The sequence below is a fragment of the Pelobates fuscus genome, chromosome 8, assembly GCF_036172605.1.
Source record: "Pelobates fuscus isolate aPelFus1 chromosome 8, aPelFus1.pri, whole genome shotgun sequence".
In the NCBI taxonomy this organism is placed as follows: Eukaryota; Metazoa; Chordata; class Amphibia; order Anura; family Pelobatidae; genus Pelobates; species Pelobates fuscus.
Window position 1 is genome coordinate 179,632,631 of NC_086324.1, and position 25,609 is coordinate 179,658,239.

A 25,609-nucleotide genomic window follows, 5' to 3' on the forward strand; every position below is an offset into this window, starting at 1 on the left:
CACTATACCCCACTCCCTCTAACATGTAAACTCACTGAGCAATCCCTCTGTTACTGTCACTATACCCCACTCTCTCTAACATATAAACTCACTGAGCAGGGCCCTCAATCCCTCTGTTACTGTGTCACTATACCCCACTCTCTCTAACATGTAAACTCACTGAGCAGGGCCCTCAATCCCTCTGTTACTGTGTCACTATATCCCCACTCCCTCCAACATGTAAACTCACTGAGCAGGGCCCTCAATCCCTCTGTTACTGTCACTATACCCCACTCCCTCTAACATGTAAACTCACTGAGCAGGGCCCTCAATCCCTCTGTTACTGTGTCACTATACCCCACTCCCTCTAACATGTAAACTCACTGAGCAGGCCCTCAATCCCTCTGTTACTGTCACTATACCCCACTCCCTCTAACATGTAAACTCACTGAGCAGGGCCCTCAATCCCTCTGTTACTGTGTCACTATACCCCACTCCCTCTAACATGTAAACTCACTGAGCAGGCCCTCAATCCCTCTGTTACTGTGTCACTATACCCCACTCCCTCTAACATGTAAACTCACTGAGCAGGGCCCTCAATCCCTCTGTTACTGTCACTATACCCCACTCCCTCTAACATGTAAACTCACTGAGCAGGGCCCTCAACCCCTCTGTTACTGTGTCACTATACCCCACTCCCTCTAACATGTAAACTCACTGAGCAGGCCCTCAATCCCTCTGTTACAGTGTCACTATACCCCACTCCCTCTAGCATGTAAACTCACTGAGCAGGCCCTCAATCCCTCTGTTACTGTGTCACTATACCCCACACCCTCTAACACGTAAACTCACTGAGCAGGGCCCTCAACCCCTCTGTTCCTGTGCGTTGATTTGTCTGGTTACAATTACGTGTCTGTTAGTCCACACATTGTACAGCACTACGGAATTTGCTGGCGCTATACAAATATAATATTCAACATATCCTTATATACACATTATACTTTTTTTATTTTTGTCTTCTAATATTATAGTGTTTGTTCTGCTTAAACATCTAGGGATAAAAGTGGTTTTGTTAAGATGTAGTGGTACCAGATTGTCTTGTACATAATGAGAGGTAATGACTTGCTGAGACGCATGGGAAATATCAGGAGGTTCAGAGGCACAATGCAGGTAAAGCACCCAGTGCTATATAAGAGCAAACATGACATGTATCCAGCATTTCAGAGGCAGCTAAATATCCAACTGTAATGCTGTATGTGCTGTGTTGATGGATAAACATAATTTGAGTGGAGGCATTGTTCGTACCTGAATCTGACATTATCATACATGGGTCTCTTTATTTTAACTTTTTCACTAGTAGTATAATTACTTCTCAAAGTTTCTATTCTTTTTTTTTTTTTTTTTCAGCAATTTATTTCTGACTCTTTTTATTCTCTCTCTCTCTTCCTCCCAGTCTCTCTTTCTTCCTCATGGCTTCCCGTACAGTGTCAGCGAGGATTATCTGGAGTACCAACTTTGGGACACATTGCAGGTCATTATCCATTCCTCTCTCAAATGCAGTGCTCACTTATCCAAATGGTGTACTCATTCCTTCTCTACTGGCATCCCCTCTTCTCACATCCTCCTCCTCTCTACTCCACCAATTCTTCTCACATCCTCCTCCTCTCTACTCCCCCAATTCTTCTCACATCCTCCTCCTCTCTACTCCACCATTTCTTCTCACATCTTCCTCCTCTCTACTCCCCCAATTCTTCTCACATCCTCCTCTCTACTCCCCCAATTCTTCTCACATCCTCCTCCTCTCTACTCCCCCAATTCTTCTCACATCCTCCTCCTCTCTACTCCCCCAATTCTTCTCACATCCTCCTCTCTACTCCCCCAATTCTTCTCACATCCTCCTCTACTCCACCAATTCTTCTCACATCCTCCTCTCTACTCCACCAATTCTTCTCACATCCTCCTCTCTACTCCACCAATTCTTCTCACATCCTCCTCTCTACTCCACCAATTCTTCTCACATCCTCCTCTCTACTCCACCAATTCTTCTCACATCCTCCTCTCTACTCCACCAATTCTTCTCACATCCTCCTCTCTACTCCACCAATTCTTCTCACATTCTCCTCTCTACTCCACCAATTCTTCTCACCTCCTCCTCTCTACTCCACCAGTTCTTCTCACATCCTCCTCTCTACTCCACCAATTCTTCTCACATCCTCCTCTCTACTCCACCAGTTCTTCTCACATCCTCCTCTCTACTCCACCAGTTCTTCTCACATCCTCCTCTCTACTAAACCAGTTCTTCTCACATCCTCCTCTCTACTCCACAAGTTCTTCTCACATCCTCCTCTCTACTCCACCAGTTCTTCTCACATCCTCCTCTCTACTCCACCAATTCTTCGCACATCCTCCTCTCTACTCCACCAATTCTTCTCACATCCTCCTCTCTACTCCACCAATTCTTCTCACATCCTCCTCTCTACTCCACCAATTCTTCTCACATCCTCCTCTCTACTCCACCAATTCTTCTCACATCCTCCTCTCTACTCCACCAGTTCTTCTCACATCCTCCTCCTCTACTCTACCAATTCTTCTCACATCCTCCTCTCTACTCCACCAATTCTTCTCACATCCTCATCCTCTACTCCACCAATTCTTCTCACATCCTCTTCCTCTCTAACCCATCAATTCTTCACATCCTCCTCCTCCTCCTCTCTACCCCATCAATTATTCTCACATCCTCTTCTCTAACTCATCAATTCTTCTCACATCCTCCTCCTCTCTACCCCATCAATTCTTCTCACATCCTCCTCCTCTCTACCCCATCAATTCTTCTCACATCCTCCTCCTCTCTACCCCATCAATTCTTCTCACACCCTCCTCCTCTCTACCCCATCAATTCTTCTCACATCCTCCTCCTCTCTACCCCATCAATTCTTCTCACACCCTCCTCCTCTCTCACCCATCAATTCTTCTCACATCCTCCTCCTCTCTAACCCATCACCTCTTCTCTCATTCCTTGTACCCGGTCACCACGTCTGTCTCCCTCCATCAACTCTTTTTTTTTTTTTTTTTTTTTTAATAATTAAATCCCTTCTTTACCTGACCGCCTCTTCTCTCATTTTTTCTCTACCCAAGCATAGTATTTTCCCTCTTCATGTTACATACTTAGACTTTTTTCCTCTGAATTTTCCTCAGGCCTTTGCCAGCAGCGTTACTGGTTCACTAGCAACACACTCTCTGCTCCGTGGATCCGGAGTTGGAGATAGCACTGCCTCCGTTACAGCTGCCACCATTACGTGGATTCTTAGGGGTACTCCTGTGCATACGGGGAGATTTGCTAATACTTATTTTATTTATTGTTCCTGTGAACGTTCATACAGAGTGTTATTATCCTACACTTATCCAACTCTCTTTCACTCACTGTGTTTCCAGCTCTCTCTCACTCACTCACTCTACCTGTTCAGCATCTCTTGTAATTTCTTCCTTATATAGCTTGTCTGTCACTCTGGCTTGTCGGACGCTCTCTGTCTCTCTGGCTTGTCGGACGCTCTCTGTCTCTCTGGCTTGTCGGACGCTCTCTGTCTCTCTGGCTTGTCGGACGCTCTCTGGCTTGTCGGACGCTCTCTGGCTTGTCGGACGCTCTCTGGCTTGTCGGACGCTCTCTGGCTTGTCGGACGCTCTCTGTCACTCTGGCTTGTCGGACGCTCTCTGGCCTGTTGGCTCTCTTCCTGACGCTCTGCCCTTTCTATTGCAGATGGCACAGGGATGTTAGGACGGATCATTTTTGCCTGGCTAAAAGGGTATGTGGTAAGTCTAGGGATGTAAAGGCAGGGGCCAGGAACATCTTTATGTTGTTGAACTGCAAAGAAAAATAGAGGAAATTCTGCTAACAAACCATACACATAGTGTATAATAAATTATAATCATAAGTTTTCCAATTGGCCACTCACACTTTAAATGCCAAATAATGCCTCGTGAATGAATAGATATATCGTGTTCACAATATTCACTCTCTGCAATCACAAACCCTGGTTTTAGAGAGCAGAAATATGCAAAACTATAGTGCAAGTAAAAGGTGTAACTAAAAAACAATTTATTCCCTTATATACAGCAGGTAATCAATAGTCACCACACACTGTTCTATAGTGCTGGAGGACTGTGGTACAAGTACTCGTCAGGTCCAAAGTACTAAGTGGCTACAGTGTTTGTTCGTTCCTGCGCGTTTTGTGAGCCATGCGCTCACATCCCCAGGGAATGCAAATGATCACCGAACTACAGGCTCTTTTTAAATGGAAATGTCATAATAGTATTGCATTCAATTAATCTCAATGCCGGAACGATTCAATCGATGATGTTCTATTAGTTATATTAGTAATAATATTAGTATTGTGTGCAGATCAATGAAATGTTGCTCAAAAATAGGAAAGATCGAATAATTTATCATCCGGTGGCCGAGGGGGGGCAGGTAAAGGTGAGTTTATTTACCTGAACCTGTTCCTCGCAGGCGCCGCTATCTTTGTCCTCCTCCGCATTGAAGTCCTTGCTGGGAGACAGTGGGATCTTCCATAGACACAGCCATTTCCCTTCAGCTGTCATTGAGGATGGCTGCAGGAATTGACACTTAGACTCTGCCTCGTGTCAAAGAAAGTCCGGTGGAGGAGAAATGGAAGGGGGTTTAAATATCAATTTGATACTGTATAATTTATAAAAATAAGAATGTAAAAAACAATTTCATCTTTACACACAATGGGGAAAGAAGGGAAAGTAATAAAAGGGTATAGGGGAAATATTAAATTGTAACACTATACATTCAATATCAAGATATATATATATATATATATATATATATATCACTTCAAAAAAAATTACATGAATATGTATTTAATTTATTAAAGTTCTAAAATATCCAAGATAAAAAAAAATAAAAAAAATAATAATTATATTTGTATTCGGGGCAACATTGCTGGAGTAGTTTGATACCACGGTGAACCCGGATACTGGAGAGACGGATACCAGCGTTCTAAGTAGCGGAAATGGCGGTCTGTGACACAGCAGCTTGTCAGACCAATCACAGTAGGGTAGGGAAGGGGGGGGGGAGTCCCTTTAAAGGTCCATAAGCCCCTCCCACAACTTCATGCCAAGCCTTCCAATATATATATATATATGTATATATATATAGATATGTGGCAAACCTAGCCACTTCTGAACTGTTCATGTCAAAAGGTTGTCTGTATTCTCTGCTGTACTCTGTATGTAATTTTGCCTGTCTTATGTGGCCATTGGGATTCGTGTGTTAGCAGCCGTACGCAGCTAACATCCAGATACTTCGTTTCACGAACAGCGGCTATCCCGGCTGTTCGTGAAACGAATGCGGGCTCCCCTGATAGCCCAGACACTTAGAGACGTGTGACAATGTCACTTAGAGACAATGTTGCAATCGGTAATTAAAGGCTCTCCTAGGTGGCCGCCGTTCGACTACCGACCATGCGGTGGTCGGCCATCTTGGATCCTTTGTCTCTTCAGCGGTGTTCGGTCGTCGAGTGCCTGGAACTGAAAACGGCTACTCGATGATACGAACACCGCTGGACTTCCAGAGCGTTCGGGAGTTCCGCTCACATCGCATTATGTTCCCCATCGGTGTTCGGTAGTTTCAAACCGAACTCGATGGTTAAATGTATTTCGTGCCAAGATCCAGACTTAAGTGCTCTCTCTGGGTGTCCGCCATTCGTATAACCAAACACACGTGCTACAGTAAATGGCGGCAGGGCCGGACTGGCCCACGGGGGGGGGGGGGGGGGAGACAAATAGAGGGGAGGGGGGGACAAACAGACGGGAGGGGGGGACAAACAGACGGGAGGGGGGGGACAAATAGAGGGGAGGGGGGGACAAATAGAGGGGAGGGGGGGCAAATAGAGGGGAGGGGGGGCAAATAGAGGGGAAGGGGGGAGAGACAAATAGAGGGGAAGGGGGGAGAGACAAATAGAAGGGATGGGGGGGCAAATAGAGGGGATGGGGGGGCAAATAGAGGGGATGGGGGGGCAAATAGAGGGGATGGGGGGGCAAATAGAGGGGAAGGGGGGGACAAATAGAGGGGAAGGGGGGGACAAATAGAGGGGAAGGGGGGACAAATAGAGGTGTAATAGAAAGACAGGGGATGGGGGGACAGAGAGGGGTATTAGAGAGACACAGGAGAAGGAGGGGCACAGAGACAGATGGGGTAATAGAGAGACACAGGGGATGGGGGTACAAAGAGACAGATGGGGAAGAGAGACACAGGGAGGAGATGGGGAAGAGAGACACACTGAAGGTTTGTTGGGGGGACAAAGAGACATACAGTAGGGAAGGGGAACAAAGTGACACAAGATTTGTGGGAGGCAACACTGGGCTGGGGAAAAAGACAGAGAGTGGCTGGGAGAAGCGAAAGAGGCACACAGAGTCTGGAGTTAGAAAGAGACACACAGATGAGATTTAAAAGGGGAGAAAGAGACAAAGTGGCTGGGGCTAAGAACAACACAAAAGGGGCTGGGGAAAGAGAAATACAGAGGCTGGAGAAGGGTAAAAAGAAACACACAGGGACTGGGATGAAGTAAAAGATGCACAAGGGTCGCTGTAAGAGGAAAAAAAAGGAGACAATTGGAGACAAGATACACTAAACGAGGTAAAGGTAATAGACGTAAATTGATGTGATCCTGACAGTAATACACACACATATATATTGATGTGTGTATTAGTAACATATAATTATGCCTATAATATTTACACATATAGTAATATACATTTATATATGCATAATACACACATAAATGTCATATATAGTACAGTGTGAAATACCATAAATGTAGGATAATAAAAGAGCAAGTCGGTTGTGGTGTGGCGGAACCGACGATGAGGTAGGCCTGAGAAATAAGAGGACAACCAATACAGATACATTGTAGCGGAGGAGAGGTATTATCCAAGGTATCTCCGCTGGTAGACAGGAAAGGTAATCCAAGACAGGTAGCGTAGTTACAATCCCTTCCCTCCAAGAACTAGACGACACATAGCTTGGAGGTCAACTGACAATTTTTATTTCCGGCTCCAGGAGTTAACTGTCAACTGTCAAAATGTTCTGCAATGCAGTAACAGCAAGACGCCATAGACCTGCAATACATTACACACGCATACCCTTGGTTCTTAAAGTGGTACATACATATTAACGAAAATACAGTTTTAAAGATGGCTGCTGCTGCCACATACATTTTATCAACCAGACATGTTTTTGAAAGCATCCCTTAATTCTTGTACTGGGTTCGGTATGTACCGAGAGTAAGCGGATGACTTCCAGCACCCCAGTGTTTTGATAACATGAGTTGGGATGTTGACACTGGAGGCTGTGGACGCGGCTCCTATACGAAAGGAGTGCCCTGAGTAGTTGGCTGCGTTGAGGCCCAGTTGTGGGAGCAAAGACCTGACGTAGGTCATGAAGGTTGTAGTGGTGAGTACTGAACCTTGCAGCTGTAGTAATGGTTGTGAGGGTAGCAAGTTATGATGCTGTATGTAGGCATCAAGAACTCTGACGGGACTCCATCTGTTGTGCGTGGGATAGTACGGAATGTTTACGCGTATGTGCTGACTGGTTTTGGAGTGAGGTAAAGTCAGGATGTAATGATCCCCATGTTTTGTCAAGTGGGAATAGAGGAGGAAAGGAGTAGTTTGGGTCGTGGAGGTTGTAGTGAATTCTCTCGGTCTTAGAAATCCATAGAAAGCTATGTATATTGCTGTTTTGATGATAAAGTTTGTATTGGTGTCAAGCAGGTTAGATAATGCTTTAAAGATATGGTTATCTATATGTAGCCTCTGATTTCTGAATACCTCTGAGTATGGTCTTAATTTGGTGAGAGGCCATGAAACTGTTGTTCTTTGGGTGTAAGATTAGCATGTGGTGTTGAATGCCAGTGAGATAGAGTTTGATGGTGTTATATGACATTTTAAGTTTAAGGTGGCAAAAGGAACCAAACCCCCAAAAAGATTTCATAACAAATGGTTGCATGATGTTATGTTCCAGAAGGAATCTTTTGAATAGTGTGAAAGCCCTGTTGTATGTTTTGTGTATTGTTTGAAAGTGCCAATTGGGACAATGTCCTGCTATGCTGCATGATGGTTTCTAGTCCAGTATGAGTTGTTGAAATGTTGTAGTGATGGTGGCTGTGGGCGCTGCTGACGGGAGTGCTTGATGAAACGCCTGAAATTTAAAGTGAGACAAATTGTCAGCAGCTGTGTTACATACACCTGGAACATGGAAACAACATAGGAAAAAATTATGACAAGCTGCCAACCAAGTGAGTTTCCTCAGAAATCTCATGATCCTAAGAGATTTGGAACGACCTTTGTTGATGATGTGACGGGTTGCCTGGTTATCTGAGTAGCAACGAACTGGCATGTTTGCCCAAAAATGACCCCATGCTACGGCAGCCGCCACGATGGGATAGATCTCAAAAAGAGCTGAGGTAGTGGAAAAACCTTCCAAATCCTGAACTGCTGAAGGCCAGCTGCCCCAAAGCCATTCGTTACCAAAAATTGCTGCAAAACCAGTGGTAGATGCCGCATCTGACCAAATGGTGGGAGATGAGTCAGTCAATTGAGGGAGGAACATACTTTTACCATTCCAAGTGGATAAAAATCTCTTCCACATGTTTAGATCTGCCGTAGCTTGGGTATCTAAGGACAACCTGTGCGAGTCATGTAGGAAAAGTGGTATGATGCGCATAGCAAAATTTAGTGATTCCAGCAGAGACTGTAGCTCTTTGCGGTTGCAAGTACCGAGCTGAAGGTAGCGGTTTATGTAAGTGAGAATATTCACTATCTTATCGTGTGGTAGGCTCGCTTGCATTGTGGCGGAGTCTAATTGGATACCCAGAAAAGTGATCACCGTGTCTGGCCCCTCTGTTTTCTTAGGGGAGATAGGTACACCTAGTTGCTCAAATAGCTTAGTGGTAGCTTTGAGACTAGTAGGAAGTGTTCTCCTCGACCAGTAGGAAATCGTCCAGGTAATGTAATACCGTAGGGCATCTGGCTATGTTCAATAGTAGCCAGCATAATGCTTCGGCAAATGTGTCGAAAATAGCTGGGCTACTTTTGGACCCAAAGGTTAACCGGGAGAAAAAATAGTAGTTCCCGGACCACTTGATGCCATGCAGGTGCCACAGTGTGGGGTGGATTGGTAGTAATTTAAAGGCGTTGGTAATGTCGGTCTTACTGAGCCAGGCTCCAACCCCTGCTTGTATGATAGCGGTAATGGCGTGATCTATGGTGGTGTATTGCAGGGAGAATTCCTCAGAGGGGATGAGGGAATTAAGACTGGGGTTGGCCGATGAGTGGGGTGCCGATAAGTCAATGATGAGTCTCTGTTTTTGGGAAGATTTCCCTGTGACAATACCAATGGGGTTAGTGCGCCATTCTGTGAATGGGGGAGTTTTGAAAGGCCCCAATACGAAGCCTTCAGCCACTTCTTTAGCTATGAGGGTGTCAACCACTGTGGGCGGATTGTAGATTAGGGCATTCCAGAGTTCCAATTGGTAAGTGTAGGATACCTGTGTGGAAGCCTTCTGTTAAACCAGAGATAAGAAAGTCTACTAGGTGTCTAGATGGGTGCTGAGACATAAATGCAGTGAATACTGGCATATTAATGGACGTTAGGTAAGGCTTGGAAAACATTTTATTTGGACACATGGTCTTTGCATGTGCCCTAAAACATTTTGAACAGACATGCAATAGTCTACATCCACTGTAATTACAAGACCCAACATTAAAATTATTACATATCTTGGACTTGCCCAGAAACTTGATTGGGCGTCCCAGTTTGTCTCGTGACAACTTCTCTGGAACCCCAGAGGAACTAGCTCCTTGCGTGGAGGCATGTTCGTCCGCCGTGTTGGGACAAATGTTTGTAGTATGGGCTTTGGAGGAGCAGTATGCACAAGCCGGTGTTCTTAGACCTGCAAAGTGTCTGCAAAAAATGGCGGTATCAATCCTTCCCCAGTTGGATCGTGTTCCGTACTGGGAGAAGGCTCCAGACACTTTTGCAGAAAAAGACCTATGGTAGTCATAGAAGGCTGAACCACCATATTTGTTGCCCAGGTCTACCAGCTTGTCCATATAGAGATCAAACTCCTCTCTTCTGTTGGGATAGACCGCACAGATGACATCCCTGTAAATACCAAAAGCTAGTACAAATTCAGGGATAGTCAGTTTCCTGTTTAGGCGGGCATCCCTAGACCTGACAACAACAGATACATCATCATAAGCATACGTTTTATTCTCAACAATATCCTGGGAGGCAATCAACAGGGAAGCCAGTTTGACGTCTTTACCTTCCAGGATATCCCTTTTTATATGCTCAGGTATCATATGAGCCGGGCTAACTTCCTGGTCATCCAGGGTGATGGCTGGAGCAACTAATGGCAAGTCAGCTGGTGCTTGTGAAGCAGCAGCGGGTGGCCCTGCTAGAGTAAGGGCCGTGGTGACCGACTCAAGTTTCTCCAGCCTGGAGTTGACCTTGCTCATGGACGCCATGAGTGAGGATAACATGGCATGTATATCTCCTGGGTTGGACTGGCTAGGTCCTTCCCCGGCATCCATGTTATTTGTAGATGTGCGTAGCAGTTTGAAAAGTTCTGCTTTCCTTGCTGTAGCGGGATAGGGGATTTGTCGTCTCCTCAATTCCGTGGTTAAACGCGGGATCGTCCAGGATCTGATCGATACTGGATTGGCTAGCTCTCCTCCTTGTGTGGGAGTGACAGCTCTAGCCGGGGTGCTAGGCAGGGAGAAATCCTCTACCCCTTCCTGAGACATACTATAAACAAAACAATTAATTAGTATAGGAAACCACCAAATTGTACTGGCAGGCTAGCTAGGCCGGATGGCGAAAACATTATACTTGTTTGGTGACAGATGAGGCCCTGCTAATTGCCAAGCGGCTTGAGAGGCTCTATCTATGCGTTGGCGCGAGGGGATATTGAGGCCACTCGTCGTAGTGGCAGGAGTTTTAGGCCTCTCGGTGACTGTAAGACAGAAAACAGGGGAATGGAGTGACAGGTGAGGCCCTCTCTATGCAACATGTGAGGCGGCTAGCTAACGTGTGGCCTGATGGGTGTTTGCCTCTGAAAGGCTTGAGGCGGGGTGTTGGCCTCGCAGGACCACTAACTGATGGCGATTGCCACGAAGGTGTAAATACCTATTGGGATGCCTGTGACCCTATTGCCAGCACTCTAACCTAGGGGGATGAAATGAAATGTATGGTAGAAATACCATATGAGCAGGTGTACGTACCTGGTAGTATGACAAATTCACAGGAAAAACCCGTGTGGAGCAAATATATATAAGCTTGACAGCCTGAAATGGGTAAAAGAAAGTAGTATGGTGAGTGTGGATTGTTGGAAAGAAAACAGATTTATAGCCTGTAGCAGCAATGTTTTAAGGTTAGCTTGCGTATGATTGCAAATAAAATGTTGATACTATGCAATAGATATGTGTTACTCAGAAATGTTGGCATGGCTTTAATATCTGAGGGAGGCCTTGGCCTATGTACCAACAACATATGTGTTATATAATAATGGTGAGTAAGGGGAACATAAAATGTAAGTTATATATATATGTATATTACTGTGCAGGAAACGTATGATTGGTTGGATCAGTACGTGTGATTCAACCCGAGTATGCATGAAAAGGAATTAAATCCTTATGTGTCATGGTTAACAACAAAGAAATGAGGCCTGTAACGTAGGCTGATTTAATTGTAATGAAATGGAAAACTCCAGTAAGCGTGGGAGTCCAATGGTCTATACAGAAATGTTAGCTGGTTTCATACCCTTGATGTAATAAGTGATACCTTAAAAATAGCATGAAAATGGTCTGTCTATTTAACCAAGCAACTTTTTAACCAAATGTAAATACATGAAATGATGAAATGTAACTCACGAAAAAGATCTATGTGAATACATAGCAGAATAAACGAATCTTAGTATGAAGGGAAACAGAAGTTAGCATGAATAGCTTAACCGAATGCATTTTAATGCGAACAGCAAGCGTGCATAGAATATACTATGAATAAGTGCCGACCAGAAAACACAAACCGAAATGATAATCGTTTAAATGAAGCAAGGGAAAAACAGTTTGTACGAATTGATCGCTTCTCTAATACGCATAATTTAGCTGAACAATTTGTAAGAAATGAAGCCGCGAAAAAGGCTTTGAAATGCAACTGTGCAGAGAAAACCATAAAGCGAGGACCCGTGCTGTACCGTGCGCCGTGGGAACCGATCCTGGCGTGACAGGTAGGTCTGACTTACGGTTTAGGAGTCCCTGGGACGCGATCTACGACGAAGACCCGGGTAAGAAGCTGGACGGACGGAAAAGGCGTGCAAGAGGATTCCTGGACACCGCTTGCTGCAGAAAAACTTGTGGGTAAGAAAACCAAGATGGCGTCTGAGAGAACTCAGAAGTGGATCCTCATTCAACTCTGACCTCGAATGATAATGAGCAAGGTAAGGGGAGTGCCTTAAGTAGGCTAGAGGTAGCAAACCAGCCCCTCCCACAAATCGCAGTCGGTCTCCCCTGTCGGCGTGGGAGGAGCGTTGGGCGGACCCTAAACCACCGCCGAGGGACATCCGGTAAGTCAATGAAGGGGTTTTCACCCCTTCAGCAACCTGGAATGGGGGGTGAGAGAGAGAGAGAGAGAGAGAGAGAGAGAGAGAGAGGACCTGCAGTGCCAGGAACACAGATTGTTTTCCTGGCATTGGAGTGTCCCTTTAAAGGTAGGCAGACAATGTAATGGAGCAGCAGGAAATGCTAGCAGAATGCTGGGTTGTATAGGGAGAGGTATTAGCAGTAGAAAGAGGGAAGTGCTCATGCCGTTGTACAGAACACTGGTGAGACCTCACTTGGAGTATTGTACGCAGTACTGGAGACCGTATCTCCAGAAGGATATTGATACCTTAGAGAGAGTTCAAAGAAGGGCTACTAAACTGGTTCATGGATTGCAGGAAAAAACTTACCAGGAAAGGTTAAAGGATCTGAACATGTATAGCTTGGAGGAAAGACGAGACAGGGGGGATATGATAGAAACATTTAAATACATAAAGGGAATCAACACAGTAAAGGAGGAGACTATATTTAAAAGAAGATGTTTAAAAAACAAACAAAAAACTTTTGTATTCTGGTAGGGGCTTGCGATAGTAATTCCACTTTTATCTCCTAACCTCATGTCTCTATCTCTTGCCCTGTTTATGTTTTATATCCAACTGAAGTGTGTGTGTGTGTGTATATGTGTATATGTGTATATATATATATATATATATAAAGAGAAAAATAATCTTGCACTCCACTCCCAAGGTATGTATGCCCGGTGCTTGTCCAGCAAAATACAAAGAATCCAAATAAGATAGCACTCCCAGGACTTGTAAATACAGATAAAACTTAGCTTTTAATTCTCTTGAAAAAAGATCGACGTTTCAGTCTGCTAACCACAGACTTTCATCAGGACTAATGTACAAACCATAAAAACACATATATATACAAATATACATATTGGCAATCAACTTACCCACCACCGAGATAATTGCATCTCCCTGTCAGCTCGGTCTGAGTTTCCCGCGGGTTCTGCCGACGTCAGTGCGTGCGTCAAAAAAATGACGTCATAACGTGGCGCCGGCGTCATTACCGCTACACGTGATCAGGACCCCCTATAGAATTCACATTAGAGCTTTTGGAGATAGTCCTTTCCCAGAACTATTTCAGATTTGAGATGGAATGGTATAGACAGATAGCTGGGACATCCATGGGGGCAGCCATGGCGCCCATGTATGCCAATGGCTATATGTTTGGCTTTGAAACCAGATACATTCTGGAACCCTATAAAGACAGCATTCTAAAGTATGTAAGATACATCGATGATATCTTTATGTTGGTCACTGGCTCTCTATCTGAAGCAGAGGAGATGGTTCGATCCATCAATTCAAGCACTGATAATATCAAATTGACGGCGGTGATGAATGAAACATCTGTGGACTTTTTGGACATCAGAGTATTGCGCGAAGGGATGTGCTTGGCCTATACTTTGTATTCGAAGCCAACGGACCGCAATACAATACTCCAGGCTAGCAGCTTTCACCCTGGTCCTTTGAAAAATTCACTGCCCTACTCGCAATTCCTACGGGTCCTGAGGAACAACTCTGATCCACAAAGAGCCCAAGAACAATTGGATATAATGTGGGAGAAATTTCGGCAACGGGGATACAAGCGCCAAGTCTTACAGAAAGCACTTGATCGAGGATTGGCCACAATTGATACTCCTGCTCTAAAGACACAGAGTGATAGACTGATTTTTCCAACCACATTTACTACGTCATCCCTTAAGTTTAGACGGATTGTTGAGGAAAACTGGAGAGTACTGAAGAATGATGTGACACTACCTCCAATTTTTCAGAATCCTCCCATGTTCTGCTACAAGAGGAACAAAAATTTGAGAGATTTGCTAGTTAACACCGATCCATCACACTGCTACACCAAGGGAAGCACTCCACAAAACTTGGGATGCTATCGCTGTCTAGGATGTGTAACGTGTGGACACATGATTCCTGGCAAGACGTTTACACATCCTTATACAGGAACTAGTTATCGTATCCAACACCGATTAACGTGCACCAGCGATTTCGTGATTTACAAGCTGACGTGCCCTTGTGGCTTAACGTACATTGGGAAAACGGACTTACCATTGAGGGAACGCATCCGGAACCATAGGTCCAGTATTAGAACAGCATACAGGGACCACAAGTCGGAGTTACCAGTAGCAAAGCACTTCCTTGAACTGGGTCATACTATGCCATCTATGAAATTGATGGCTATCGACCACGTCCCTATGCCTAGGAGAGGTGGCGACCGCAAAAAGATGCTCCTTCAACGAGAACTATTCTGGATAAGGACACTACAAACAGTTCATCCGCATGGACTAAATGAAAAATATTCATTATCTGCTTTTTTGTGATCTTGAAATATTTACAACCTGATGAATACTGACATAGGAGATGGGGGCTCACCCTTGGGGTTAGGCCACCTCTCTATATATTCAGTTTCGAGGATGGTTATTCTCTTCTCACTCTGTCTCGGTGGTTAATAATATAGATTCAGCGATGGCATGGGTATCCACTTTTTGGTGGAATTACCACATGTATTATCCTCTGTTATTGCCTTGAATTATGAGTATAGCATCATCTTAAATTTATTGATATATCTAGGTGACTGGATGTAATGTATTTTGGGGTTAATTTGCCTACCTGTTGTGATAGGTATTTCTCTTTACTCCTCATTGATAACGACTAAAGAAGTCTTAATTTTCCTTGTTAGGTCTAGCTTTCTCGCTCTAAGTAAGTGGACAGGGTATCTACATGCCCAAGTGAGTGGTGGCAGTAATCTTGCCCCTACTTTGCATACTTGTATATTTGTATGTTTGCTCCTTCATATATATTATTGCCTAGGACATATTTAAATTTCTGTATTTCTTTAATTTTTTTATTTTTTTTATTGCATTTTTCAGTAATGAGGAAATTCTTCATATACTTTGGCACTCATGTGTGCTGGCCCTTAAATGATATATTTAGGACAAGTGGGTCTTGATAATAACGTAATAACTATGTCCATATCTCTAATTTCCTTGGTTTATAAGGATGGACATTATAATATGGGTCTATATGCAATACTATTTAATTTGGTTTGATCTCTACTGCTTCCTCAGTCTTCTGTGTTTCTGTTTTTAGTTGTTGCCATGGATTCTGTTACCACGGCAACAGCCTCCCCATGATGCTTCCGGTCGAGTGATCACGTGTAGCGGTAATGACGCCGGCGCCACGTTATGACGTCATTTTTTTGACGCACGCACTGACGTCGGCAGAACCCGCGGGAAACTCAGACCGAGCTGACAGGGAGATGCAATTATCTCGGTGGTGGGTAAGTTGATTGCCAATATGTATATTTGTATATATATGTGTTTTTATGGTTTGTACATTAGTCCTGATGAAAGTCTGTGGTTAGCAGACTGAAACGTCGATCTTTTTTCAAGAGAATTAAAAGCTAAGTTTTATCTGTATTTACAAGTCCTGGGAGTGCTATCTTATTTGGATTCTTTATATATATATATATATATATATATATATATGTGTGTATATATATATATATATATATATATATATATATATATATATATATACAGGGAGTGCAGAATTATTAGGCAAATTAGTATTTTGACCACATCATCCTCTTTATGCATGTTGTCTTACTCCAAGCTGTATAGGCTCGAAAGCCTACTACCAATTAAGCATATTAGGTGATGTGCATCTCTGTAATGAGAAGGGGTGTGGTCTAATGACATCAACACCCTATATCAGGTGTGCGTAATTATTAGGCAACTTCCTTTCCTTTGGCAAAATGGGTCAAAAGAAGGACTTGACAGGCTCAGAAAACTCAAAAATAGTGAGATATCTTGCAGAGGGATGCAGCACTCTTAAAATTGCAAAGCTTCTGAAGCGTGATCATCGAACAATCAAGCGTTTCATTAAAAATAGTCAACAGGGTCGCAAGAAGCGTGTGGAGAAACCAAGGCGCAAAATAACTGCCCATGAACTGAGAAAAGTCAAGCGTGCAGCTGCCAAGATGCCACTTGCCACCAGTTTGGCCATATTTCAGAGCTGCAACATCACTGGAGTGCCCAAAAGCACAAGGTGTGCAATACTCAGAGACATGGCCAAGGTAAGAAAGGCTGAAAGACGACCACCACCGAACAAGACACACAAGCTGAAACGTCAAGACTGGGCCAAGAAATATCTCAAGACTGATTTTTCTAAGGTTTTATGGACTGATGAAATGAGAGTGAGTCTTGATGGGCCAGATGGATGGATTGGTAAAGGGCAGAGAGCTCCAGTCCGACTCAGACGCCAGCAAGGTGGAGGTGGAGTACTGGTTTGGGCTGGTCACATCAAAGATGAGCTTGTGGGGCCTTTTCGGGTTGAGGATGGAGTCAAGCTCAACTCCCAGTCCTACTGCCAGTTTCTGGAAGACACCTTCTTCAAGCAGTGGTACAGGAAGAAGTCTGCATCCTTCAAGAAAAACATGATTTTCATGCAGAAGAATGCTCCATCACACGCGTCCAAGTACTCCACAGCGTGGCTGGCAAGAAAGGGTATAAAAGAAGAAAATCTAATGACATGGCCTCCTTGTTCACCTGATCTGAACCCCATTGAGAACCTGTGGTCCATCATCAAATGTGAGATTTACAAGGAGGGAAAACAGTACACCTCTCTGAACAGTGTCTGGGAGGCTGTGGTTGCTGCTGCACGCAATGTTGATGGTGAACAGATCAAAACACTGACAGAATCCATGGATGGCAGGCTTTTGAGTGTCCTTGCAAAGAAAGGTGGCTATATTGGTCACTGATTTGTTTTTGTTATGTTTTTGAATGTCAGAAATGTATATTTGTGAATGTTGAGATGTTATATTGGTTTCACTGGTAAAAATAAATAATTGAAATGGGTATACATTTGTTTTTTGTTAAGTTGCCTAATAATTATGCACAGTAATAGTCACCTGCACACACAGATATCCCCCTAAAATAGCTATAACTAAAAACAAACTAAAAACTACTTCCAAAAATATTCAGCTTTGATATTAATGAGTTTTTTGGGTTCATTGAGAGCATGGTTGTTGTTCAATAATAAAATTAATCCTCAAAAATACAACTTGCCTAATAATTCTGCACTCCCTGTATATATATATATATATATATATATATATATATATATATATATATATATATATATATATATATATATATATATATATATATATTGTGTGTGATTATACTGGTGTAATAACTATAGAAAAAGATGTAAAGATGTATAGGTCATCAAAAAAAATTAAATAAAATAAGTGACAATATTTCGATATACGGCAGCTTCACACAATGCACGAGCGACTAATATAAACAGAAAAAATAAAAATATGGTGTGAGCGCTCCTAACAACAAAAGGTGTCTATAAGATAATAGTAAAAGAAAATATTTAATGATAAAATACAAAAGGTGGCTATTCGATAAAATGAATTACAAATAGCAACATAATTATCCAACATTATATATCAATACACTTCAGATCGACACCTCTACCTGCTACACCCTAGCATTAGAACCTGGAATGTCTATCTGTTACTTTACTCCTCTACTATTTTCTCATTGAATTTTATTGATCTTAATGTCACATTTCTAACCCAATACTTTGTTTCATTCTGGTTCTGGTTGTTTGTACCATTAGTACCCTGAATGTTGCTAATTCGAATTGTGATTCATTTGTCTTTATCTATTTAGAACTAAGGTTTTAAGAGACAGCTGATGTTGTATTATTATGTTATTTGTAATTCATTTTATCGAATAGCCACCTTTTGTATTTTATCATTAAATATTTTCTTTTACTATTATCTTATGGTCACCTTTTGGTGTTATAACTATACTTGGTATTAGGAAATTAAATTACATTTTCTTTTTTCTGGGACAACAGCGAGATCTTCAGTCTCTGTAATTTTCCCTTCCAAATATAAATAGTAAAACTTTGTTGGAACATTTTTAACCAGTTGTTGGAGATTTTGAGAGGGAGCATTTGAAACAAATATGGCCATTTAGGTATGAGTTGATAAAATATGTCCTTCCGATCCAAAATCTTCCTACATTTTCCCGTTGTTTTAAAGCATGGTTAGTGATGTGATGGAGCCATCATACTCCGACCGAATACCTCCAAGTCTCTTCCAAGCCACTTTCAGGGACCCTGGAATGCTTCAGCACCTTGACTGGGGTTACTCTGGAGCTCCTCCACCTGACCAGGCTGCAGCTTTCTCCTTAGTGGCAGGTATTGTCCCCTCTGCCTATTCTGCTGCAGATCTTTTTCCCAGGCAGGTATCCACTCCTCTGCCTGCACTGTTAATAGCTCTTCCCTTTATAAAGGCACGTGTGGCTTCAGGCCTAGTTCTCTATTTGTACTTGTCCCAAGCTACAGGGACCGTACAGCCAGCCAACAGGTCAGAAGACTGTTATTAGGATCCCTCAACAAATTAGACACATGAGATACCATTCCAAAAGGAACTAGTATGCAAAACTTGATTATGAACAAGGATAGCCTTTGCAGACTAGTCCTTAAGCATGTGGTGAAACCCATAAAAATATACACTACAAATATTAATGTGAAGAACAAGCAGAAAATGAATTACTCCACATTACAACTTCCCAGTCTATGAGAAAACCGAGATATACAGATGCAACTTGTCAGTTTTTACAATATCCTAATTTGCATATTGTGATTTATGCCAATAATACATTTTTCCCAACCTTGCACACCCAAACCAGGAGGGAAAGTAGTCCAAATGACCCATGTGTAGCTGCCTTTCAAAATAAGAACCCAATTCCATGCAAAGGCCCATCGTTGGTGGGAAGGAGTTTACATAGTTACATAGCGTCCATCAAGTTCAACCTTCCTCACATTTGTTTTTTTGCTGTTGATCCAAAAGAAGGCAAAAAAAAAACAGTTTGAAGCACTTCAAAGAATTCCTTCTTGACCCCAGAATGGCAGTCAGATTTATCCTTGGATCAAGCAGTTATTACCCTACATTGAAAGATTATATCCTTGAATATTCTGTCTTTGCGAGTATGCATCTAGTAGCTGTTTGAACGTCTGTATGGACTCTGATAAAACCACTTCTTGTTTTGACCTGCAGTCCTCTCCAGGAGTGAACCACATTGTTTGTTTATATCCGCCTTCAGTTTAATAAAATAGCCCCTCATCACTGATATAAAAGTCCACTATGTTTCATTTGGATTATTATCTTCAAACAAATGTTTTATCTACTTAACAATGGTTTAATTAGTTTTGTCTTTTAGTAAGAAACTATTTCATTTCCAAGTAGATCTACTTCTTTTCTTGGATATTTCTCAACTCCAGAAAAACAAGACTAAGATCTGACCATGTGTTATCCCTAATCCAGCAATTAACCAATTTCTCCAAGTAGAGTTGTCGTCCCAAAAGATGTCTATCTTGGAGTAAGAGAGGTGGATAACCGATAGATGGGTATGTTCATTTGCAGGTGGGCGTATTATTCTCCATAAATCAAAGAAGTCTAGTTTCCATGTAGTTTGTTTTATCACTCTTAGAGCTAATTTTTATCTGCTAAAACAATTTGTCCATGCCAGAAGTCTTTAAGGGTATCTGGGAAACCCTATTTGAATTTTTTTTATTCTATTGTTTTTAAAGAAAATGCGACTGTAGAAAATGAGTTACATCATCATCTTGTTTGAAAAGAAAGCTCTTGTAATATTAACATATTTTAAAATTTGGGATTTGTTGATGAATATTCTCTGTTTGTTCGAGGTAAATTCTCTTCAAAATGCATCCTTTAGGTTTCTATAAACAATGTATTCTTTCAGTCCTATCTCCAAACGTATCGTCTCCAGTGAAAGCTCCTTCAGGAACCTTTAACATAGGATTTTAGATTAGCGTCATATACATCTTCTAAAATCTAAATCTAACCTTTGATCTTCTTGATCTATTTTCTAAATCATTTATTTTGAAATCCATTGATTTTGTTTGATTTTGACAGTAGCATTGAAATTATCTTGCCCAATATAAGAAAGAAAAATGTTCTGCTACGTTATTATTTCTTGAATTTTTATTTATTTCTTTAGTGTTTGAAACGGACCGTCTAGGCTAGGGTTTGAAACGGACCATCTCGTAAATTCTTTCATGCTTTCTGAGCTCCCTCTAGGCTAGTGACTGTCTAGGCTAGTGTTTGAAACGGACCGTCTCGTAAATTCTTTCATGCTTTCTGAGCTCCGTCTAGGCTAGTGACCGTCTAGGCTAGTGTTTGAAACGGACCGTCTCGTAAATTCTTCCATGCTTTCTGAGCTCTCCTCTTTATCTAGACCTGCTTCTGTCATTGTTATAGAGGTATCTAACTTTTCCTTATCCAATAAATTCTCATTTGAATTGATAGAAAATAATCCAGACACGTGCTTTTCAGGTTTGGTAGTCTTTATTTACTGAGTCCGTATTCATTAGAAAGTTTAGTCGCAGTGGCCAGAGATTTTCATTTTTTTCAAGAAAAAAATAAAATAAATTATAGCAAGAGTCTTAGATTACATCTGTAATCTTCTCCGCAATGGGGATATTCCATTTATTTTTCCCTTCCTTTTTCTTCTTTCTTCTTTCTTCCTTCTTGTGGGTTTTGTGAAGCTTTCTGAGCACTTTTTATTTTACCAATAAATGTAAAAAGTAACTAGGAGTAATCCCTGAAGGGTTTAGGTGCGAGATTTACAATGGAGGTATAAGCCAGCACAAAAAACACCAATCTCCAGAATAGCAAAAGGTTTGCACTTCGTATTGCTTGTTCTATATTTCCCTGGTTTGTACATTCACTATGTAGAAAATTTAGCTGATTTTAGCCGCTTTCTGGAACGCAATTTATAGAAGCTGTTAGCAACCTCTCTCTACTGTTTACCAGACTCCACAACAGCAAATAATTATAGTAGACAATTTACCTCACAGAATGATTCTAAAAGGGTTACTAAAAACAGCCCATAGAAAACAGGCTTCTTCTGGAATGACCTCCCAATTGGCTTCCTTGCGGCACCAGTATGCGGCACACATAGATGAGTGAAGAGCCCTGAACGCTGTTCGGTGTTAGCCTTGAGGGCCGTGGCCATGGCCATGTCCTCACTCCTCCTGTTTGCTCTCCATTCTTAGTCCCTCCTCTTCCTGGTCCACAGCTATCCGTTGTTCGGCTGCTGAGCGTTATAGTAGGTCGCCTCCAGGAAAGCATGCTGGGAATCAGCTCCTCTCCATCGGATTTTCTCCTCCAGTGCATGACCTGCCACACAGACGCTTAGGCCAACTACTCATCTAAATGCTGCACCTTCCCGGCTATCGACGAGCAGACGTGCCATCGTTGATCTGAACCCAAAAGAGAATGAAAGCATTTTTAAGGCTCAATCCGGATTTGAACCTGGGACCTTTCGCACACTAAGCAAGAATCATGCCCCCTAGACCAACGATCCGCTGTCTGTTGGATTTTTATATAATTTACGTAAAAAAAAATAAAAATGGGATAATTGAATGTTGATTGTAAAGATATTCTAAATTTTCTTTGAGAGTATGTTTTCCTTGTAAGCTGAAACTAAGAATGTGACGGCAGATAAGAACCATTCGGCCCATCTAGTCTGCCCAATTTTCTAAATACTTTAATGCGTGGGAGAGGCATAAGGCTATAGTTAGGATAGCCTTATGCCTCTCCCACGCATGCTTAAACTCCTTTACTGTGTTAACCTCTACCACTTCAGCTGGAAGGCTATTCCCTGCATCCACTACCCTCTCAGTAAAGTAATACTTCCTGATATTATTTTTAAACCTTTGTCCCTCTAATTAAGACTATGTCCTCTTGTTTTGGTAGTTTTTCTTCTTTTAAATATAGTCTCCTCCTTTACTGTGTTGATTCCCTTTATGTATTTAAATGTTTCTATCATATCCCCCCTGTCTCGTCTTTCCTCCAAGCTATACATGTTAAGATCCTTTAATCTTTCTTGGTAGCTAATATAGATTGTAAAAGTGATTTAAGCTACAGTGTGTGTGATCTTCATTTAGTACTTGGGTTTTAAATAATGTTCCTGTTACATGCCTATCGCTCCCACCTTATATTGTCAATTTTATGTAATTTTAGGATGCTGGTGGTTCCTTCTTTATCCTGTTATCCAATTCCTGGAGTTCGTAATCATAACTTAACATGTTATTAAAAATTTCTAAAGCTTTTAAATCACTAGTTGTTTATTTGATAATCGGTAAAATATAAACTCCAAATTGTCTCTAATGCCTTCTTCTGAGCTTCTTCTTTCTCTTTCTTATTTTTTTGGGGGCAGTGTCTGTCTGGTAATCTAGAGGAGCAAATTGATTATCCCATTATTTATTTATATATTTCTTTTTTACATTAAGTTGTAATTGTCACATTATATATATTGTTGTTGAGCTTCCTGTACATACAGCATAGAAAGAAACCTATCTCACTTGGTTAATATTTTTTTTATTTTTTATTTTTTTTTATGTAGCAGTCGACTTGACTGTGATGCGAAAAGATGGAGGTAACTACTTGTGAGAAGGATGTCTTTATCTTTCGCTCCCCCTCTCTCTATCTCTAGTGACTCACGTCCTTTGAGTACTCAGGGTTATCCACAAAAGTGAGAAGCCAAAGTAGATTTTAAATTTTAAAGGGATACTTTAGCCACCAGAACAACTTGATTCAATTTAATTAAGCTGTTTTGGTGTAGAGATCATGCCCCTCTAGTCTCACTGCTCAATTCAATGCCATTTAGGAGTTAAATCATGTTTGTTTCTGTTTACGCAGCCCTAGCCATACCTCACCTGGCTGTGACTCACTTTGTTTCCGTTTACGCAGCCCTAGCCACACCTCCCCTGGCTGTGACTCACGTTGTTTCCGTTTACGCAGCCCTAGCCACACCTCCCCTGGCTGTGACTCACTTTGTTTCCGTTTACGCAGCCCTAGCCACACCTCCCCTGGCTGTGACTCACTTTGTTTCCGTTTACGCAGCCCTAGCCACACCTCCCCTGGCTGTGACTCACTTTGTTTCTGTTTACGCAGCCCTAGCCACACCTCCCCTGGCTGTGACTCACTTTGTTTCCGTTTACGCAGCCCTAGCCACACCTCCCCTGGCTGTGACTCACTTTGTTTCTGTTTACGCAGCCCTAGCCACACCTCCCCTGGCTGTGACTCACTTTGTTTCCGTTTACGCAGCCCTAGCCACACCTCCCCTGGCTGTGACTCACTTTGTTTCTGTTTACGCAGCCCTAGCCACACCTCCCCTGGCTGTGACTCATTTTGTTTCTGTTTACACAGCCCTAGCCACACCTCCCCTGGATGTGACTCACTTTGTTTCAGTTTACGCAGCCCTAGCCACACCTCCCCTGGCTGTGACTCACTTTGTTTCTGTTTACGCAGCCCTAGCCACACCTCCCCTGGCTGTGACTCACTTTGTTTCCGTTTACGCAGCCCTAGCCACACCTCCCCTGGCTGTGACTCACTTTGTTTCCGTTTACGCAGCCCTAGCCACACCTCCCCTGGCTGTGACTCACTTTGTTTCTGTTTACGCAGCCCTAGCTACACCTCCCCTGGCTGTGACTCACTTTGTTTCCGTTTACGCAGCCCTAGCCACACCTCCCCTGGCTGTGACTCACTTTGTTTCCGTTTACGCAGCCCTAGCCACACCTCCCCTGGCTGTGACTCACTTTGTTTCTGTTTACGCAGCCCTAGCCACACCTCCCCTGGCTGTGACTCACTTTGTTTCCGTTTACGCAGCCCTAGCCATACCTTCCCTGGCTGTGACTCACTTTGTTTCTGTTTACGCAGCCCTAGCCATACCTTCCCTGGCTGTGACTCACTTTGTTTCCGTTTACGCAGCCCTAGCCACACCTCCCCTGGCTGTGACTCACTTTGTTTCTGTTTATGCAGCCCTAGCCACACCTCCCCTGGCTGTGACTCACTTTGTTTCCGTTTACGCAGCCCTAGCCACACCTCCCCTGGCTGTGACTCACTTTGTTTCCGTTTACGCAGCCATAGCCACACCTCCCCTGGCTGTGACTCACTTTGTTTCCGTTTACGCAGCCCTAGCCACACCTCCCCTGGCTGTGACTCACTTTGTTTCCGTTTACGCAGCCCTAGCCACACCTCCCCTGGCTGTGACTCACTTTGTTTCTGTTTACGCAGCCCTAGCCACACCTCCCCTGGCTGTGACTCACTTTGTTTCCGTTTACGCAGCCCTAGCCATACCTCCCCTGGCTGTGACTGACGCAGCCTGCATAAAAACAAAATGGTTTCATTTTCAAACAGTTGTAACTTGCTTTAGAAGTTCTTGTCTTCTGCTCTGTATATTTCTGCAAAGTCTAGCAATCCATTAACAGTGCTGCAGATAAGAAATTCTACATTAAACAGAATGTGCAATAAAGGGAGATCTTCCTTTATAGGAAGTGTTCAGGAAGGTTGGGTGAGTCACAGCCAGAGGAGGTGTGCCTAGGTCTGCATGAACTCTGCTTTCAGGTCAGCTAATCTGAACATAAATTTTAAATTCTCTTTGAATTCTCACTTTAATTACTCTGTATATGTTGATAGAAATGCTTGTGTACACTCCGTGTGTCTGCATGAATGTATGTATGCTCCAAGCATCTGTAGTATTGTGTGTACACAATTTGTTTCCTGAGTACTCTGAGTAGGATTGTGTGTACACACTTTGTGTCTCCTGAATGCTCTGTGTGTGTTTGTAGGATTCTGTGTACAAAACATTTTTTATTAACAATGTACATACTGTTACATTTTTATATTCACTATGTTATTAATCTTTTTTTCTGCTTTATTTAGACTCTTTGCTGACCTCCTAAATGACATTGCAATCTTTATGGAGATACTGGCACCTGTCTTCCCATTGTGGTTTACATTGATAGTGTGTGCTGCGGGTGTATTCAAGGTAGCACAACATTCCCTGTCTGCGTGTGAATGGTGTGCTTTCCCCAAC

At 42.7% G+C, this 25,609-nt stretch overlaps 1 protein-coding gene across 3 annotated transcripts in view; it reads left to right on the top strand.

The window, feature by feature from the left end:
• The window catches only part of RUSF1 (RUS family member 1), a 60,740-nt gene that overhangs the window by 18,929 nt on the left and 16,202 nt on the right, over window positions 1-25,609 (top strand). For 2 of the 3 annotated variants that reach the window (XM_063429127.1, XM_063429126.1), the window contains exons 3-7: window positions 1,433-1,510; window positions 3,175-3,289; window positions 3,734-3,779; window positions 23,135-23,167; window positions 25,456-25,561. In XM_063429127.1, the coding sequence (XP_063285197.1) occupies window positions 1,433-1,510; window positions 3,175-3,289; window positions 3,734-3,779; window positions 23,135-23,167; window positions 25,456-25,561 (378 nt within the window). The remainder of the gene's footprint in view (window positions 1-1,432; window positions 1,511-3,174; window positions 3,290-3,733; window positions 3,780-23,134; window positions 23,168-25,455; window positions 25,562-25,609) is intronic. The other variant, XM_063429128.1, reaches the window with a different exon arrangement.